General features: G+C 38.2%; 1 protein-coding gene across 5 annotated transcripts in view; it reads left to right on the top strand.

Annotated features, from left to right (window-relative positions):
- Positions 1-18,273, top strand: part of LOC137297643 (trafficking kinesin-binding protein 1-like) — a 95,069-nt gene extending 76,796 nt beyond the window's left edge. For all 5 annotated transcript variants that reach the window (XM_067829541.1, XM_067829536.1, XM_067829538.1 and 2 more), the window contains 14 exons: positions 4,171-4,247; positions 9,174-9,290; positions 9,732-9,832; positions 10,507-10,603; positions 10,926-11,004; positions 11,326-11,456; positions 12,084-12,158; positions 12,362-12,582; positions 12,868-13,080; positions 13,420-13,566; positions 14,007-14,137; positions 14,545-14,691; positions 15,161-15,275; positions 15,972-18,273. In XM_067829541.1, the coding sequence (XP_067685642.1) occupies positions 4,197-4,247; positions 9,174-9,290; positions 9,732-9,832; positions 10,507-10,603; positions 10,926-11,004; positions 11,326-11,456; positions 12,084-12,158; positions 12,362-12,582; positions 12,868-13,080; positions 13,420-13,566; positions 14,007-14,137; positions 14,545-14,691; positions 15,161-15,275; positions 15,972-16,602 (2,256 nt within the window). In that variant the 5' untranslated portion in view covers positions 4,171-4,196 and the 3' untranslated portion in view covers positions 16,603-18,273. The remainder of the gene's footprint in view (positions 1-4,170; positions 4,248-9,173; positions 9,291-9,731; positions 9,833-10,506; positions 10,604-10,925; positions 11,005-11,325; positions 11,457-12,083; positions 12,159-12,361; positions 12,583-12,867; positions 13,081-13,419; positions 13,567-14,006; positions 14,138-14,544; positions 14,692-15,160; positions 15,276-15,971) is intronic.
- The last annotated feature ends 1,460 nt before the right edge of the window (positions 18,274-19,733 follow it).

The following is a 19,733-nucleotide window of genomic DNA, read 5'->3' as shown; positions in this document are numbered from 1 at the left end:
TGTTACCAGTGACACGTTGATCACGGACCGACAGGATATCTCTAAACAAACAATGGCGCATGTTGTTGTCATGTGACAGTCTATGTTAGTGGTCATGTGATTTCCTTGAAAATACAAAATGAGAAGTGAGGAAAACGGAGTTGGATTATCTAAATTGATGTTTTGTTTTTGGTTTAGTATTTAAGGTGTAGGATCAATTTTTTTAACCAGTACGGTTAGTAACATGGTAGAGCAATTCAGCGAAGGATCCGATCAGCCCGGGGGGATAACTGGATCGCATGTTACACCTAAAAAGCGAAAATTATCTGTGAAGACAATAGAGACAAAGTACGAGGCTGTCATAGCTGTGGAGTCGGGTGGAAAATCCAAAGCAGAAATTGCAACTGAATTTGGCATATACATGGATTAAAAATGCTTAATACAATAAGAAACTTTTTTGAGCAATTCTGCTGTGATGCCATGCCCGAACGCCAAACAGACTGTAATTTCGGATTTTTTTTAAGAGATAAATTCCCCACATGTACGCGTATGTACATTCCGATTCCGTTTGTATGAACTATACAACTTTTTATACTGACTGAAAATGAATTAGTGCTGTCAACTAAATGGGATCGCTTGTGAGTTTGTTAAATTATTCTTGTTCTTGTCTTTTTGTATGCATATTTATTTGCCATGACGAATAAAGTGATTGAATTGATTTACATTTGCAATTTAAAGATCAATACTGCCGTAAACGTTTATTGCAAAGATATATTTTTCGTATGTGTATCCTACTGCAAAATAACGATGTGTTAAGCACCGTGGTCGTGTTGATTCTTGGTCTTTTCAATGCTGACGGATGTGGACGGAACATTGGCATCCTTTGCCTATTGGTATTGCACCACATTTCATAATTTCATCAGAATTTAACAATAGAAATGCAACTAGGAAATTATGAAAGTGAAAGTCTGAGTGTATTTTCTGGCATCTGTAACCTCAAAAAGGTAAAGGCAGGATATTCTCAGAAGCGTTTAAGGTATGTAAAACATAGTGTTAAACAAAAACATATTGCCTCTCAAAGCTGCTTCTTTTATTCAGTTTGCAACTTGCTTAAAATATTTCACAAAACATTTGAAATGGATGTCATCAGTTTTAAACGTGCCATATAACACAAGAAAGATGATTCTGATTGGCTAATATTGACTTTATCTAAGTTGCTTCATAAAAGTTAATCCTACACTTGGATCTTTCCACATTTTATTATGTGATAATTTAGAGAACATTAGATCCGATTTTTCCAAGTTTGAATGACTACTGTAGTTCTGAGACTTTCCCGTTCTTATTGATCATGAATCAATTACTGATTGATTTTGAAAGTAATGATTGATCTTGAAAGTATAGTCACACTTATGTCAGATATTAATTTGACAAATACTAAAAGAAAAATGTTGTTCCATTAGAAATTGCACTTGCACAGGAATAGGAATAAAACGCTCAAAGTGGTAAATTTGAATTTATGCTAATGAATAAAAAACATTAATTAGGCCAAAGTCTATGCATGAATATGATATTAATGTTACTGATTTGGAAACTTATCAGTGATGATCGTGATGTCACAGTGATAGAAGATATGGGTTAAAAATCAGGATGCATGTTTTTGGATCTAATGATATTGCCAAACTGGAGCACATTATGTAATTGAAATGGTCAATTTTATATCTAAACTTTGAATTAAAGTAGAGAAATTTGAAGAAGTGTAGGACACATTTCAAAACCATGTTATTTAAGTTCTAAATTGAACCAAGATGATGGGGTGGCCTAATAGTTAAAGTGTTCGCTCAGCACACTGAAGACCCTGGTTCGATTCCTCACATGGGTACAGTGTGATATTGCTGGAATATTGCTAAGAGTGGCATAATGCCAAAGTCACTCACTCACTCACTCTAAATTGAACCAGACTGTCTGAACAAGTTATCATCAAATAATGATATTAGCTGATATGTCATCACTTATCATTGTTTAAGCTGACATAAGGATGAGTTGATACTCAGTAACTGATAACAATGTGCTTCATCACCATGTCATAGTTGTATCACGTGATTTGGTATTCAATCAAACTTCAACACGATTAGATAAGTAAAAAGCTGACACATAGGGTGGATCCTACGTAATTGTGTTGTCCACCAGATTATGAGAATAAATTAACAGAAATTCATACCTTGCTGTACAAACACTTGATTAAAAAAACCTGAGGAGTTGCCAGGTATTCTTTTAAGCTTAAAGAAGGACAAAGTCCAATGGTCTTAGCCCTCATGAGAACAATGAATGTGTGGCCCATTTCTTGGCTCTTACTGTCATGTTGTTGGATTGTCACGATCCATACGGATTAAAATTAATCAATTTTGTGGAAATGTCTTTTACAAATGTGACTTAAAATCTGTTTTGTAACAGATGTTCATAGCAAGTCAGTCTGTAAGTCAACATGTATGTCGGCCTTTCATTGAATAAGGAGATATGTACATATCCTGCCTGACTACATCATGAATAGGATGTTGTTTAAGTGAATTATACATTGTATCTGGAAAAAAAACTGGAGGATTTGCCTTTACTTACCCTGTAGAAATATGTTATCTTGCCTATACATGTTTCAGAGCAGTTCAAAAGTTGCTGTTGACTGCCTTGCCCAGTTTTAATGATCTCAGTTCTGTATGCTCCGAGCCAAGGAATTTTGGGTAGCCTATTGGAGCAATTGCTCTTCATGACAAAGACCCGAGTTCACTTCCCCACAGTGTTTGAAGCCCATTTCTGGTGATCCCATTGTGATGTTGCTGGAATGTTGCCAAAAGCAGTGTAAATAAGTAATATGTTTGTTTCTTCAGTGGTAAGATCTTGAGACAAAGTATGTGTGTTATCTTTTTAGTGGATCCAAAGCTTTATCTGTTGTATGTGGTGCATTGTTTTCAAGTGGTGTACTATGTCTGTACTCAATTATTGATAATTCTTTGTCCAGCGTTGTATGTCGGACAGAGTCAAAACATAGAATGGAACAGTCTTAATATCTCCAGGGTATGCGTTCTAATAAATCTCCACCATACCGTGGATGCATCTACAGCTCGAAAATTGTATTACCTCCTTAGACTGCTTTTTTATCCAATCATGTATATGTGAGGGGAAGGTGAGTGTATTAAAATCCATTTTCGCTTTTTAAATTATCCAACCGATTAAACTTGGCAACACAATTCATTCGGAGGAACTCTGAAAGAAGTAGAAAGAGTTCTTGCATGTGTATCTTTTAAAGTTTCTGATTTGCCAATTTGTCTATATGATTTCCCCCAACGTCTGAGTCACACTGCAAACAAACTTTCATAAGTGCAACCTGTATCTCTCTTGACACCAGCAAGCTCAGTTGTAACAGCAACTTAGCTGATTGACTACAGGGGATAGTGCGATTTATCGGAACATATACCCAGGAGATATCAATGATGAGCATGGTACTACTGTCTGAATTCTTTTACTGTGAATGGGAGGAGTGGAACTTGAAGGCCACAAACCACCAGTGAATGAAACATATCGATATATCACAGATTTACATATGTCAGTGTGATACATTATTATTGTATTAAGTATCATTACCCATGTATTGATTAAAGTTTTGATTTTGTATTAACATTGTACATTTAATTCACATTTTTTTTATTGATTTTATTTCCATTTTGAGAATTGACATTAACAGGCCAAAATTTAAACTTGTGATACATAATTACCAATCTTGAAAAAAACACGGTATGAAAAAAATATTTTTGAGCTAATGAACAGAATGTGTCTGAATTTATCCGTGTGATTTAAACAACCAACCAGCTGTCAGCTGGGAAATGTGAATCTTAGATATTTGTGTTAAAACAGTGAAATATTGATAGGTGTATAAAATCATGAATCATTCAAAGGTTACAATGCACTGAATTGATACATGAGGTGGATGTATGGTGACATCTCTAAATGGGAAACATTTGAGGTGTGCAGTCCTTTTAAAAAATGATAAGATGATGATGATGATGATGATGATGATGACACCTGTTTTTGATTATGCTTGGGTGATACCAAAAACAAGTTTTAAGACCTTTGATTCCATCTTTTCAGATCAGCCTGAAGAATGATGTAGCTTCCTGACATGTGAATTTTTGTATATTTCAGTCCTATGTGCGGACCGGGTAACACAGATGACCCGCACATACAATGACATTGGGGCTCTTACTCGTATGCTTGAAGAGGTAACATTTGTCTTTTGTAACTCTTTAGTTAAATCCATTTCTCTGAACAAGAGCCTTATGCTCATTTACGTGTACATTTTTGTATATGATTTTATCACACTCAGCAATATTCCAGCTATGTTGAAGTATGGAGGTAATGAAATACAGACCAGGGGCCCCTTTCACAAAACTCTCGTAAGCCTAAGATCTCGTAACTTTTCTCGTAGCATCCGTAGCTCCTATGTTTCAGTATAGGAGGCACAATGGCTACGACAAAACTTACGAGACCTTAGGCTTACGAGAGTTTTGTGAAACGGGGCCCTGGCAACCTAATGAATGGCATAATGGGTCACATGCTTCAATGTCTGGCTGAAGCAACTTCCTTCTCAACCAGGTCTTCATTGGGTGCATAGAACTGGGGCTGAAGGGTAGCCTCATGGTGAAGGCATTCACTCGTCATGCTGCAGACAAGGCTTCGATTTCCAACATGGACACATTGTGTAAAGGTCATTTATGGGGTCCCTGCCATTATTTTCCTGGAATATTGCTAGAAACAGTGTTAAACCATACTATCTCACTCTTTCACTCACTCACTCACTCACACACTCACTCCAAACACATCCAAAATTTGGCATTTACCCTGGTACAAATGTAATTGTTTTGAGCTTTAACTAACAAACCCATGCTTGCGATTAGAAGCGACTGTGCTTGTCGTAAGAGGCACTAATAGGATCAGGTGGTCAGGCTCGCTGACTTGGTCATCACATGTCATCGGTTCCCAATTGCACAGATCGATGCTCATGTTGTTGATCACTGAATTGTCTGGTCCCGACGTGATTATTTACAGACCACTGCCATATTGCTCGAATATTGCTGGGTGCATTGTAAAACTGAATTCAGTTGCTCATCTAAGGATCCAAACATTTAGCATGTAATTTTCACACAGAGGCTAAAATGTTCCCACATTACCTACGAGCGTGAAATTGTTCCCCATTTCAATGCATGATAAAGGAGGACGTGGGAATGTTTTTCCTGATCACTGTTTGCATAATGCCTGAGCAGAGAGATCTACATCAATTTGTTCAATGTAGTATTTTTGTAGAATTGGATCACTGTTGTGAACTACACCTGTTTCTTAAGATGAACTAATACCATATTTAATCTGCACTCCAATCTATGTTATGTATACCCTGAGTTGGCCTATTGCGTGAAAGGTGAAAGCCCAGTTTGTATTCCCATTCTCACTAACTCACTCACTCTTGTTATAAGAACACCTGAAGATGAATGGGAGCTTTAGTAGAGCCTTCAGTCACCGGTACCATTTGCCTAAACATGATAACTTGAGTCACTTGTACCATTTGCCTAAACATGATAACTTGAGTCACTGGTACCATTTGCCTAAACATGATAACTTGAGTTTCATGTTTTATTTGGAATATTGATCAATGAAACATTAAGAAGATATGCTAGCTCATAACAAAATCATTAATTTTCGCTAACAATTTTACAACTGAATGATCCAATTTAAGTAACAATTAATCTGAAATATATTGTGAAGAAATCTGACTTGTGACCAACAAGTGTATGTTGTTTCCAATGGCTGTGCTAGAACTGCACGCACCAGAGAAATGATTTGCATAAGTTACATGGGTTGAATAACTTTACTGCCTTCCACGTTATCACAGTTACCACATGACCCACTCAGGTGCCGAGTATACAGGCCAGGAGAATGATCGACAGTTGATAAGGATATGCCATGATAAACTGAAGTTGGAATGGCCATACTGAATGAACTTTGCTCATTTATGGCTTTTATTTGTTGTTTCTCACCATGATGTGATTGAAGAGCCAAATGAGTAATGGTGAGTGAGTGAGTTTAGCTCTATGCCGCACTCAGCAATATTTTAGCTATATGGCAGCAGTCTCTTAATAATCAAGTCTGGACCATACAGCCAAGTGATCAACAGCATGAGCATCGATATGTGCAATTGGGAACCAATGACATGTGTCAAGCATGTCAGTGAGCGTGACCACCCAATCTTGTTAGTTGCTTCTTACAACAAGCATGGGTTACTGAAGGCCAATATTTAACCTGTACCTTCATTGATATGATTAATTGTGGCTCATGCTTGAAATTAGATTGGACATACGTGAACTGGGTGATTAAAACATTATTTTAAGGTAGTGTTAAGAAGGAAGTCATCTGTGCTCCTGCTATCATCCCCTGGTTTATCTACACTGGACATCATTATTATATAGACTATCATTTCATGCTTATGTAACATTGTTGACTATTAGAAGTCCTGTCTACATCAATTTCTTCACAATTAATCGCCCCCTCACTCTGCACGTATTTGAAATAGGCATACATGATAGCCACCTAATTGGCACCACCAAGGAACTCAAAAAGACAACATTTACCAGCATTCTGCATCCACAATAGGCGCTGCAGTTTTCAACTGTAATAGGCACTAACAATAGGCTCACTTAAAAAATACGGCAACTGAAATGAGCACCAGACTGGCCCAAACCATGTCTCCCCCATACATGACTAGCCACCACAAATAGAACATGTGTATCTGACAGGCACTACTTCTTATCTCTGTTATCTGGGACAGCTGTCATTTACAGTTATTTGTCAGTCCTTCAAACAGAAACTACAATTATGAAGTAATTCATATCAGTACCTCTCAGAGCACTTCATGATCCATGCCCTATATACTCTTATCAGTACTGTTTTTTTAATGACCTTTGAACACAGTCTGAAAATAGAAAACATTTGTAAAAGCCCACTCATTTCACAGATGATAAGCATATGTTTCAAGGCCGCTAGAAATAAATTAAATATTCTAATGATTTATTATGGTATTTTTTTCATTATGATATATTCTTTTTCTGATCTATAGGGGTAATAGTTTCTCTTTGTAATCTGTAGATTCCATTTTTGTCCGCAAAGACGTATTTTATTTGAAAAGGCATCTTGCAGTATCTTTTCAGTCAGTTCTATGTAGAAGGTGTGTCTGTAATAAGGACATAGCTAGCAGGTCATCGACACATGAAGACCAGTATTAGAACTGATCTTCAGTAACCCATTCTTGTCGTAAGAGGCATACAGAAGGACAGGATGGTCACACTCGCTGATTTGGATGAAACATGTCATCATATTCCAATTGTGTGAATTGATGCTCATGATGTTGATCATTCGATTGTTTGGTCCAGAAATGATTATTTCCAGAAGAAATGATTATTTTCTGACTGCCACCATATTGCTGGAATATTGCTGGATGCAGCGTGAAACTGAATTCAGTCACTCATCTAAGGATACAAACATCTAGCATGCCTGAACAGAGAGTTCTAAATCAGTTCAATCAGCACCAATCAATCAGTCCAGTCTCATCCAACATGAAGTCAACAAGTTATTGAAATGCTGCTTAAGTGTCATTAAACTTAAACACTCATCCTCTGACAACAATTTTCTTTTTCCATAGTCTTAGTACAACTTCATGTTGTCAAGTTATTAAACAGTAAGTGTCCCAGATACAATGCAGTTTAAAAAATCACTTCACTCTTGATTTGAACTCTAATATATCCCCGTCTTATCATGTTTGGCAACAAACTGAAAAAAATGAAAGACTGATAGATTAAGGTATTAAAGTCTTCAAATATAGAGGCTTTTCATTCTGATAACACCACAAACAGGAAGAACATTCCATGAGAGTTTTTCTACTTCCAAGAGCTGATGTATATAGGGTGGAATTCATCATGTTTGAAGGGCCAGATAATTTGTCTTACACTATCTCATAGAGTATTTGTCAGCATTAGTTCTGATTTGCTTTTGAAATACTTTTCGTCAAACCCATACTGACTAAGTTTGTGATTATTGGAAAATGATATTTACGTTTGGGTTTTGTACCAAAGTGATGAAAGCATATCAGAAGTTGGAGAATTTTAGCCAAGACAATACAAGAAGAAACCCATTTAGCAATGAAGAGCAGGGGATTTTTTACATAAATAAAATATAATAGTACAATAAATCACAATATTTAACTAAGGAGACAAACTTGTATGCACGGCCAATTACCTTGGGCGTAGTACACCTTTAAGTTTTCTGATAACCTTTACCCTCCTTTACATCAATCATGCATTTCTTCACTGCTGGTATGTGGATTTAGTGGGGGTTAGAAACATCCAGTCAAACTTATATTTTTGGTCATATATTACACCGAAAGAACAATATACAAGCTGTACTCATGGGCTGAATGTTTGGCTGCTTGAAAACTGTTGCATGTGCAAAACTAGCTGGATGATACAGTTTGACTTTATATCCAATACATGTGTTATCTTTAAAGGTGTTCTGCCTGCTAAGTGATTAACATTTTGAATATTCCTCAATGAAGTCTGGATCCTAGTCCTCTTTCAGCAATCCATATGCTTGTCGTAGGAGGCAACCAACCACTTTGGGTGGTCTGGCTCATTGACTTGGTTTACACGTCATTGCAATCCCAATTTCAAAGAATGATGCTCTGATGTTGATCACTGGATTGTCTGATCCAAACTCAATTATTTACAGGCCACTACCATATGGCTGGCATATTGCTAAGTGCAGCGTAAAACAACAAAAAACCAAACAAAAATCTCCTTCTCATCATGCAACATATGCCCCTGTTGATTAAATTTTGATAAAAAAGTGTGTGGTCTTGAAAACTGATGTGGGAAATATATCCAGAAATTGATGTGAGTTTTTGATATTCACAAATAATCTTGTCATGGTTCATTTCCAGCAAAACAGCAAAGGAAACGCAAGTTTAGAAAACAATGAAATTTAAAAAACTCAGTGTCTATGTTTATGTCTTCTATTTAAAAACTTGACAAAAGACAGTTGCGTTTCTTTTGCTGTACAGGATATACATGGATATGACATGTAATTATTTTGTGTGTTTTTAACAGAAAGAGCGTGACTTAGAACTTGCAGCCAGAATTGGACAGACCCTTCTTGAAAAGAATAAAGACTTGACTGAGCGAAGTGATCTTCTAGAAGAACAACTGTCTGCAACCAATGATAAGGTAATTTATGCTCTGTCTCACATGCTGGACTTGCCATGGTGACCCAGCCTTGTCTACACAGGCCTCTGTCTTATGTGCATTGTTGGCCATGTCATCACTCTCAACTTCCTTATTGTGGAGTTGTGTCCCTTTGCTGTGTCAGGATTTGCTGATCAGCATTAATTCACAGATTCAGACATTTGTTTCTCAACACCATGCCCATGCGTGGAGGGTGTAGGGCAATGGGGTAGCCTAGTGGTTAAATTAGGGCATAGGCTCATCACACTGAAGGTGTGGGTTAGATTTCCCATATTAGTACAGTGTGTGAAGCCCATATCTGGGGTCCCCTGACCTGATATTCCTGAATATTACTAAAAGTGGCATAAAACCCTACTTGCTCAATTGGGTTGTCCATCAGTCATCATAACAGTTATAAATTAAGATGTTTCATCTTCCTTTCAGGTCAGCCAACTCCGCCATGATGTGTCTATGAAAGATGAACTCCTCAAGTTTTACTGTCAAGACTATGACAATGAAGCAGAGTCAGATGCAAGCTCACCTGGGTACGTTCATGCTTTCTACCATTGAGGGGATGTTTCCATCATCCCAAGATTACTTCCCTTTGTTCCCAGACAGAATAGTACCCGATACCTCATGTTGCCTACCTCTGGTCCCAGACAGAATAGTACGCAAAATAGTACCCAATACATCATGTTGCCTACCTCTGGTCCCAGACAGAATAGTACGCAAAATAGTACCCAATACCTCATGTTGCCTACCTCTGGTCCCAGACAGAATAGTACGCAAAATAGTACACAATACATCATGTTGCCTACCTTTCGCTTCCCAGACAGAATGGTACCTAATACCTCATGTTGCCTCCCTTATCTCATAAAGAAATTTGTTTTGTATCATTAGCTGCAAAACACATAAATTGGTTTGAAAAATACACATTGTAAAGACACATAAGCACAGACTGTACAATGCCATTAAGAAAAATATACATGATTTTGTACCATTGCGGGGCCAGATGATATACAGTACTGATTTAATTTAAGATATAACTTACTTTTCAAGCACTGTGATACATAATATGCAATGCGATTGAGAATGTGGTCAGATGCAACGCTGAGGACAGATATTACCTTACAATGATACTGAAATGAAGAATCATTTGAAATCACTTTTTATGAATTTGGCTGAGTCAGATGATTATAATTTATAAATGTATTTTCAGTGAAGGCAAAGGCTTCAACCTCAAGCTGGTTAACATTGACTCACTGCAGAAAAAGGTGTCCAGCTTAGAGGAAGAAAATATACTCCTCAAAGTTGAGGTGAGATCTTGGTTTTCCACTGAGATTTTCATCTGATTATAAAATCAAAAGTTATGAACTTTAAGAGTACTGTAAGATGTCTGTTTATTAAATCACTAGGATATTATTGTAATTCTGTAATTATTTGTCATTTCTTACCGTAGCATACTGTAACAAGTATCAGTTCATGTGCATACTCTCTCTTGTTAAATCTCTTAATGTGCGTTGTCACAAGTCATCATATCCAAATTGCCATGCTCATGCTATTGATCACTGGATTGTCTGTCCATGTATTGGGAATGAAGCAGTGACAAAACCTTTAACATACCATCTCGTGTTACAGAGTAGCCAGCTGAAATCAGAGACCGCCAACTATGAGGAGAAGGAGAAAAAGCTGGTGGAGGACTGTCTCTCCCAGCTGGGTCAGTACCAACAGAGTTCACCTGTCTTACCTTTACAGATTTATCTCCACCATCCCATGGTGTTAGATTTCCCACTGCAGTAAAAGTCTGGGCTCTCCTACAACATGATGTGATGGCATTGAACCCATCACTCACTCATATGGGGACTATAAGTAGGCAAAGACTCGGTGTGCCAAGTATGGGAGAGTAGCAGGTAGTAGAGGCGTGGGGAGATTATTTTTTACAGAATGTTCTGGGGAAAAAGAATAATTTTGACTCATTGTACAAGAAAACTTTCCTTTCCCTGACCTATTTAATTCATGTTGATCCGTCTCATGACAGCGGAGGTCAACATGCAAGTGGAGACCTTTGCCGAGGAGTGTGCACGAAAGTCAGAGGAGTCCGCTCGACAGAAGGAGGAGATCACAGCACTGTTGGCACAGGTTGTAGACCTGCAGAAGAGAGTCCGATGTGTAAGTACATCAAACATTGTTGCATTTATGATGGATATGCCAAGTACATATATTACTCTTATTGGACAGTCATGTTGGCATAGAAAATGTTTGGGCATCAGTTCAGATTATCAAAGACTTCAAGGACACTGAGATCAGTGTTATAGTTTACATAGTTTCGATTCACATAGTATTTGAGAAGTAAGTAATGTGAAGTAAATGTGACAATTTCATGCCTTCTTACCTCATAAAGATGATGCAGTGCAAGGACTAGCAGGAACCATGACTTCAGTGCCACAGATGGTAAATTATATTATGGAGACTGCCTCTCTCTTACCTTTAACATTATATGGGCCATGGGGTAGCCTAGTGGTTAAAGTATTTGTTCATCACATGAAGGCACAGGTTTGATTCCCCTCATAGGTTCAGTGTGATGATTGTTTCTTATGTCAGTGCCATGATATTGCTGAAATGTTACTAAAAGTAGCATAAGATCATATTCAGTCATTCTTTCTGACTACAGACTCGCTAACATACAGACAAGGGGAGATAACCTCAGACTTTGTGTAAGTGGTTTGGCAATATGTTCTACTGTGTCTAAGTCAACTGTGTGTCCTGTGTTTTAAGTTGTATGATTTATGTCTGCAGTTGACCATTGAGAACATGGAGCTGTCCAAGCACCTGCAGGCTTCCCAGGAGTCACAGCGCAAGCTTACCAAAGAGGTAACCATCGTCATTTATTTCATACAGGTCATTCTCCAATACTTGAATATATCATTATCTTGTTTTCATAGCTATAATATTGCAGACGGTGCCATAAAACAATCTTCACACACTTAATGTGCATAAACTAAACTAATGTTAAGTTTGCTATGTAACCGTGGCAACAGGCTACCACCTTCAACTATTCCCTCCTTTCCTTGCAGCTCGGCTACCGCCAAGACAAGTACGATGAGCTACTGGAGGTATTGGCTGACGCCCAGGAGGAACTGAAGACCCTGAGAGGGAAGCAGCGCCCTGGTGTCAGTCGCCAGTACCTGTCCAGCTCCCTCCTCAACGTCCCCTCTGACTCCCTGGCTTCTGAGCTGGAGTTGTCTCTCAGGAGCGACCTGGACTACCCCAAAGGATTCTCCCCATCAGAGAGGAAGTATGTTGCATAATCCATTGACAAAACCTCTCTTTATCTGCCAAACTTTCTCATTTGCATCTGTTCTTGTCCAAGGTAGCTAAATCAATGGTAATTTGAATAAATATATAGTCAATATGGCAAGAAAGCTTTCTGATAATGTATTTTGAAATGTGTAGTTTGGTAATTTCTGCATCATGCTCCAATATCTGTTTGGTCTTCATCTTAGATGACTCATGATAGAAGTTTACAGTTGTACATAGTCATAGTCAGACATACCGAATAACACATAGCCCATTCTGTCAGGGCCCACAACTGGAAGATATTTGAGACGGCCAAAGCAGCAAAGAAGGCCAGCAAGAAAAGCCCCAACAGCGCGTCCCCGGGGTCCAACTCCCTGAGTCCCAGTGGAGCCGAGAGTGACTCTGCATCAGGACACAACTCAAAGCGAGCCTCCTTCTACCTGTCTGAGACTGAGTCTGCTGATGGCTACAGTGCCGATCTGGACAGCCTTCATGGGTCAGTGGAACATTGTTAGAATGAATTTTTAAGTACCTGTATTCTATACTTCTCTTCATGCCAACTAAAATGCTTGCGTTGTCACGCTTGACAACTTGTTTTTAATTGTGTGTCATCTGACCCTGATAACATGAGAGGCTGGTTATAATATCAATCACTGGATGTTCTGGTCTAGCAGCAGTTGCTCACTTGCTGTCATATAACTTGACTTTCTGAGTGCATGATTGTGTCAAATTCTTCAGGACATGAGTTGTTGTCTTTCATAATTTGAGATTTCTCAAGTTTGTATGATATGTGACTTGAGGAGTATTCATAGTTGAGGTATTTGCCTTCCATCAGGTCCAACCCTGACCTGGGTCGACCTGGCATCCCCGGCTCTAATGACCTGGAGACGTCCCTGAAGCGGCTGGCCATGAGACGAGCCAATGAGCTGAATGAGAAGGACTACCGGGAAGATGAGGAGAGGAGGAAACACAGCCAGTCGAGGTGAGGCGCGGGCAGGGACATACAAGGGAGGAACATGTGAGGGAGGAAGTGGGAGGGAAACGTGAGGGAGGGGGTTAGATATGCCATGTGGAAGGGGATGGGAGGGACATGAGATGTGAAGGGGTGGATGGAGGAGGGGAACAAATCCATGTTGATGGGGCACATATGACTCAATGACACCTCAGAACCCAGAGAGTTTATGTATCACTTTATGGGTTTAACCAAAATATAAAATCTGTATTGAAAATATGAACAGTTGTCATATTTCTTCTCTGCTATTTCTTCAGACAACAGAAATGTGAAGTATTTATGTTATGTAACTGACATAGTGTCATACAACAGCAATCAGGTTAAAACACATGGTGAGAGTGTATGTACGTGTTTGGATAGTGATCACCGTGAACTTTCCATATGAAACAAGTGTGTTCATTGTCTTCCAGTGCAACACCCCGCACCCCTGAGAGTGTGCCGTCCCCTGGCAGTGGTCTCTCCTTCCTCTCCTTCCCAGGTAGCACCTCCACCTCCTACTTCAAGATCCCTGACAAACTACAGATTGTCAAGCCCCTAGAAGGTGAGTAACATTTTCACTGGTCCAACTTCAGGCCACATTTCTTGACTCATGGTTTCAGGTTAGTACTTGAGAAATCTCCAGAAAATTGTTTTTAAAGGTAAATGCGAATTATGTTTCAGGTAATATATCCTTCAACCTATAAAAATATACTATTTCCTTTTTCAAAAATGTTGCAAAGAACTGAGCAACCTGGCCTTGTGCAATATTCTTCATCGAAAGAAAGAATCAAATTTTAATCATCAGGACCCGTTGTAAATAAACATGCACATTATCTGTGTTAATATGTCCAACATTTTGAAGGGATGCCACATTTCTGTGTGTCAACATCTTCAAAAACTGAAATACTTATGTAGATTCCCAGACAAGACCAAGCAACACTCGCTTACTTCAACCAATGTACATTGCAGGGTCTGCTACACTGCGGCAGTGGCAACAGCTGGCTACACCCAACCTTGGGGGCATCTTTGAGGAGCGCCCCGGAGTGCAGATCAAAGGGGAGAGGAACCTAGACCTGCAGGAAGAAGTGTACACCCTCAGCGACTTTGAGGAAGATGGTATGTTGGAGATGTCTGATATTGTTATGCTCACACATATCAGTTCAAGGTCAGAAAACAATGGCTTGATCTGTCAGTTATATGTAGCTTCTAAGTATTGTCTAATTGTCAAGATGCAACAATTTAGGCCAGTTTGTGCTGTGAAAAATGTGGAAAAAAATTGTTCTTATCCAATCATGTAGTTAGTAATTTGTTTAATAATGGCTGCAATATGTTTGTGATATTTACTGAATAAGAAATGAACTTCAGTGACAGCAGACAAGGTCCTGTTCAACAAAGCCATTGTAACTGTCTTATTCTAGTCTTGATTTTCAATCATCGTAGCCTTATGGGCAAAGAGTTGTCTTATTGCTACAAATATCATAATTTTTTATTGAAGTAAAAGACTGGTGACAGCCATTATCTTTTGGAGAACGTTGCAAAGTGCTTTTATGTCTGCATTGCTGAGGAATAGTGTGTGTTATTTCAGATGATGTCTCTGAATGTCCAAGCCGGCGCTTTGAGGAGAGCTCCACAATCTTCACACTGACCGATTCCATGGTGAAGAATCCCAACGATTACTTTATGCTGGCCCCATCAGCAAGGTGAGCCGGAGAATTACATGTCAAACAAGCTGGTTGATGCCCTGGGCATCAGAGAAACTTCTTTGTCAAGTCAGGTCTTGGCTGGCTCAGTTAAGGCCCAGTCATTCATTATGCTGAATTGTTTCCCCTGGGCACTTTGGAAAGTCATGAATGCCTTCCTGAGTGTGTTTCTGCTGGCAAACAAGCATAAGTTGGACCAACACAGAGAAAGTCTTTACAAGGAGTAGACAGTGAACGACAATGATCAAACCCATTTGGTTTGTGAATAGTAGAGCAGATGGATGCTAGTGCACATGCAGTGCATGATGATGGAATTAATTCCATGCATAGCTGCACACAGCATGCTCACACAACCTGTCTGTAGCAAGTTGAAAGCTCTCTGAAAACTGAGGCAAGGGCACTCATACATGCTGATACGAGTCAGTTGTCAGGTTTTTTCATTGCAGTACCTTGTCTTAGGTATTCACCATTGTGTCAGACCTGCACAGTTGATATGCTGTGATATAGCTGGTATACTGAGCAGTCGTAACCAAATTCATTGCTTTTGTCTGATCAGTACGTCAGTTTGGGGTTTTTGAAGCTCTGTTGTCAAATTAGCTCCTCCATTTTATTCAAACATCAGAATTGCTGAACAGTATTCTTGACTGCAGTGTTTTTTTACCATGAAATTTGAAGTATAGTATTACCTGTTTTCAGTGCTGACAGTATCAACAGCCAAGCCAGCATTGCATCATCAACTACACCAGTGATATCTACACCAAAAGGAAGGATGGCTTCAATGAAAGGGAGCAACACTTCTACCTACAGCATGTCCCTGGGACTGGCAGCCATCTTGCAAGAGCGGGATCTGGCCAAGCCAGTTGAGCGGAAGCCAGGCATGCCCCACAACCATTCCTTCCCTTCCCGTGTTCAGTCTATTGTTACCGAGACACCATACTCTCCTGCAAAACCACCTCTGGAAGTATCAACAACTTCTGCACCATCAACACAGAATGATGGAACCACAACATCATCAAGTATGGCGTCAACTCCTACCGATGGTGGGTTCTTGGACAAACTAAAACACACCGGGTTCTCCATCTATGGCTTCCTTGGTGGCGCCAAGAGTGAGGATTCAGATTCTTCATCATCAGACACAGCAACTGTCTCCTCACCGACCAGCAGTGGCAGCATCACCACAACGACAACAGTTGAAGGAGCAACAGCATCTACAGGAGCAGCATCTCCCAACAGTGACAAAAATCTAACCCGGAAACTGCTTACCCAGGGTGCATCAGCAGGGGTCCTAGGAGCGATAACTTCTTTTAGGAGAAGTGGAATTCTGTAAAAACTTGTAGCTGTCTCTAGACCACAGACATTTATATAATGAGGAAGTGGACCCAAAATATTCCAGAATGAAATAATCAACATAGACTTGTGTGTTGCCCCTCGTCTTTCATGTGTGATTCAGTCAGAAGTTGATTAGCATAATTACATGATCTCTGATCTTTACGTCATTTAATTATCTTCCAGGTTACCTCAGTCATGTCTCAGTCAATGATTTTGGAAATATGGGTTAAAAACTTTGTTCTAGATTTGAACACACACGTATCAATTTCAGGAAGTGGAATGAGATTGATCTAATGTTCCATGACAAATTATTTAGGATTTCTTCGACATGAAGGAAATGTTTGTTGTGCACCAACTATATGTACATGCACATTACTCGTCACAACTTCCATGTGCCAAAATACTGATACGGCATTTATATTGAAAATAATTACTGAATTCATTTAAATTAGATTTTGTGCTGATTTTGATGCCTTTGACATTTTTGTTTGGTTCAGTGATTTTCTTGATGTTTGGCATATTAAATGGGAACAGGAATTTTTATAAAAAAACACCTTCAGGGAAACCACATTGGCGTTTTGGTGATATATCAGGGATAATTATATTATGATTATCTTTGAAATGAAATGTTTGTGTTATTCCATGGTTTAGACTTGTGATTCTTCTCACTGAAAAGGTTATGAAAAATAAGGTCACAAAAATGTCATCAGTCAATTCTGTGTTACGATCTATTATGTGTTTTCAGGACATTTTCTTTTTCGTATTGTGTGAAACTTTCATCACAAGCTGGGAACTAATCCTGTTGATTGTTGCAGTGTCTGCACTGGTAATTTGTAACCATAAAATCAAAATGATTTTGGTTTTCCTAAGATTTCAGTTTCGAGTCTATTTGAAAGTGCTATGATTTTGAGAATGTCATTGTTTGGTGCTATTAAGTTATTTTAAATTTTGTTATCAGGTATTTAGTCTCAGTGGATAGGTCCACACCTACCCAGTCTTCTCCTCTGTTGAATTCTGAATTTTGGTTTTGTAGTGAATGATTATACTCAGAGGTTGAGAAATTGGGTTTGTATGTGCGCAATGAAAACCAAAGACTTTAGTCATTTCATGCACCAGATGATGCAGTGATTAGTTAAATCCACATGTCATTTGATTTTATGTGGCACCAAATCCAGGTACACTGTAATTCCAACTTTAGAAGTTACAGATAAACAATGGGGAAATCTCAAATTTTATCTTCGCTTCTTTTGTGGATGTTCTTAGGAGGAAGGTGGTTGATTAAATATGTTGAATTGGTTAAGTCAGATATTATCACTTCTCCATAATGTAAATGGTGATTTTTCTGTGATGGATCATATCCTAAGATGTATTTAGATATTTGAATATGTTTTAGAAAAACCTTTAATCTGTATGTTTTATCCAATTGTTTTAATGACAGTGTTTTTCAATAGCTTGTGTAGAATATAGAGGGATGAGAACTTTTTGTGACTTGAAATTACTTTTCACTTTCACTATTTTTGACACTCAAAATTTAAGGGACAGTATTATTAAATAAAGATTTTGACAAATTGATTACTGCAGAATCTGGTGTTTGAAAACACTGACTTGTTATCAACAGTGATGAAGTATCTGTTGTGTGATATTGTATTCGGTGAAGTATGTAATTGTATATAAGAATTGTACATAGAAATAATTGTAATGGAAATTATTAGAAATATTTTAAATTATTTGTACATAAAATAGGTTTTATGCAGTTTGGCGGGTTTCCAAATGTCTGTATGTCTCTTTGTGTTGTGTCACTCAGTACATGTGAAATGTTTTCTCTGTTGGTCAGAGTTTAAGCATATACTCAAGAAGTCACACCACACCTCAATTGTAACATGTCATGTTCAGACAGAATTTTTATTCAGTTTCATGAGTGAATTCTTGGTGAGGTTTCTTTTATCAAAATTATGAAAGAAATTTTAAAAGAAATTACTTTAACAATGTCATAATTTAAATGATATTTAACTTTCTTATTTTTTGTTTTTATGAAATTGAAACATTCTATATGAAAAAGATTGCTTCCTGAATTAATTCTTAAATTTTGTAAAAAATGGAAATTTGGCATAATTTTTCATTTGTTCAAATATATGATCTCAAAAGATTTTGATTGGCAGAATATTAGGATCAATGAGGATTTCTTTTATAACGTTATTGGCACAATATTGTTATCAGTGAAGATTTATCTCATAAAGCTCTTGATACAAGGGTGTTCCAGTAATTGTCAAAACCATGCAGATGACTGATTAAATTATATACACATTCTGACATTGGAAATTGTGGATATTAGGTATCTTTACAAACCGCCACCCTGTATACTATGCAATTTTTTATCAAGAAAACAAAACCTTATAGGTGTGAATAACTAAATAAAGCAACTTAAATTTTGCTATGAATTTTTGTTCATTTGACCAAATTTCATCAAATTAAAATTCAAACAGGTATTACCTTGGAAAACTTGGCTGCAATATGTCACAGTGGTGGTCAACCAATTGACTTGATAGTTATTGGTGGCATGTCATGATCCCCTAACAGTATGGATTTGTGCTCACAATATCAATCACTGGATTTGTGGTTGTGATGCAGGTATTTGGGTGAGTGAGTTTAGGTTTTTGTTACTTTTAGCAGTATTCCAGCAATATCCTTGTGGGGAACAGTATTAAATGACTTCACACATTTTGTCCACAAGCGTCGGGAATCAAACCCTGGTGTTCAACATGACAAGTGAAGGTCTTGACCTCTGGACTGATCTTGCAGGTATTTACAGGCTGCATTTGTATAGCTGGTTTGCTACAGACTGTGGCATTAAGCAATGCAGTGGCTTACATGAGAGCTATATAGTAGATAGGAGATTAGTTGTGAGACAGCATATACTTGGTATCTGTACACAAAGAACAAAGATTTCACTTCATTTAAAACTAACAATCGAGATTTTCCTTCTTTGGGTGACATTTAGGAGCTGGTATGACAGGAGCGTGTTCTTATGGATTTTCATTGTTGTAATTATTTCGACCTTTCACTGCAGAATCATCTACACCATTGCCACAAACATCTACACGGGAATGTCACATCAAATGCAATGAAGGA

This window comes from Haliotis asinina, chromosome 10, assembly GCF_037392515.1.
Source record: "Haliotis asinina isolate JCU_RB_2024 chromosome 10, JCU_Hal_asi_v2, whole genome shotgun sequence".
NCBI classification, from domain to species: Eukaryota; Metazoa; Mollusca; class Gastropoda; order Lepetellida; family Haliotidae; genus Haliotis; species Haliotis asinina.
Note: the sequence above shows the minus strand (reverse complement) of the source record. Positions and strands in the feature narration are given on the sequence as shown.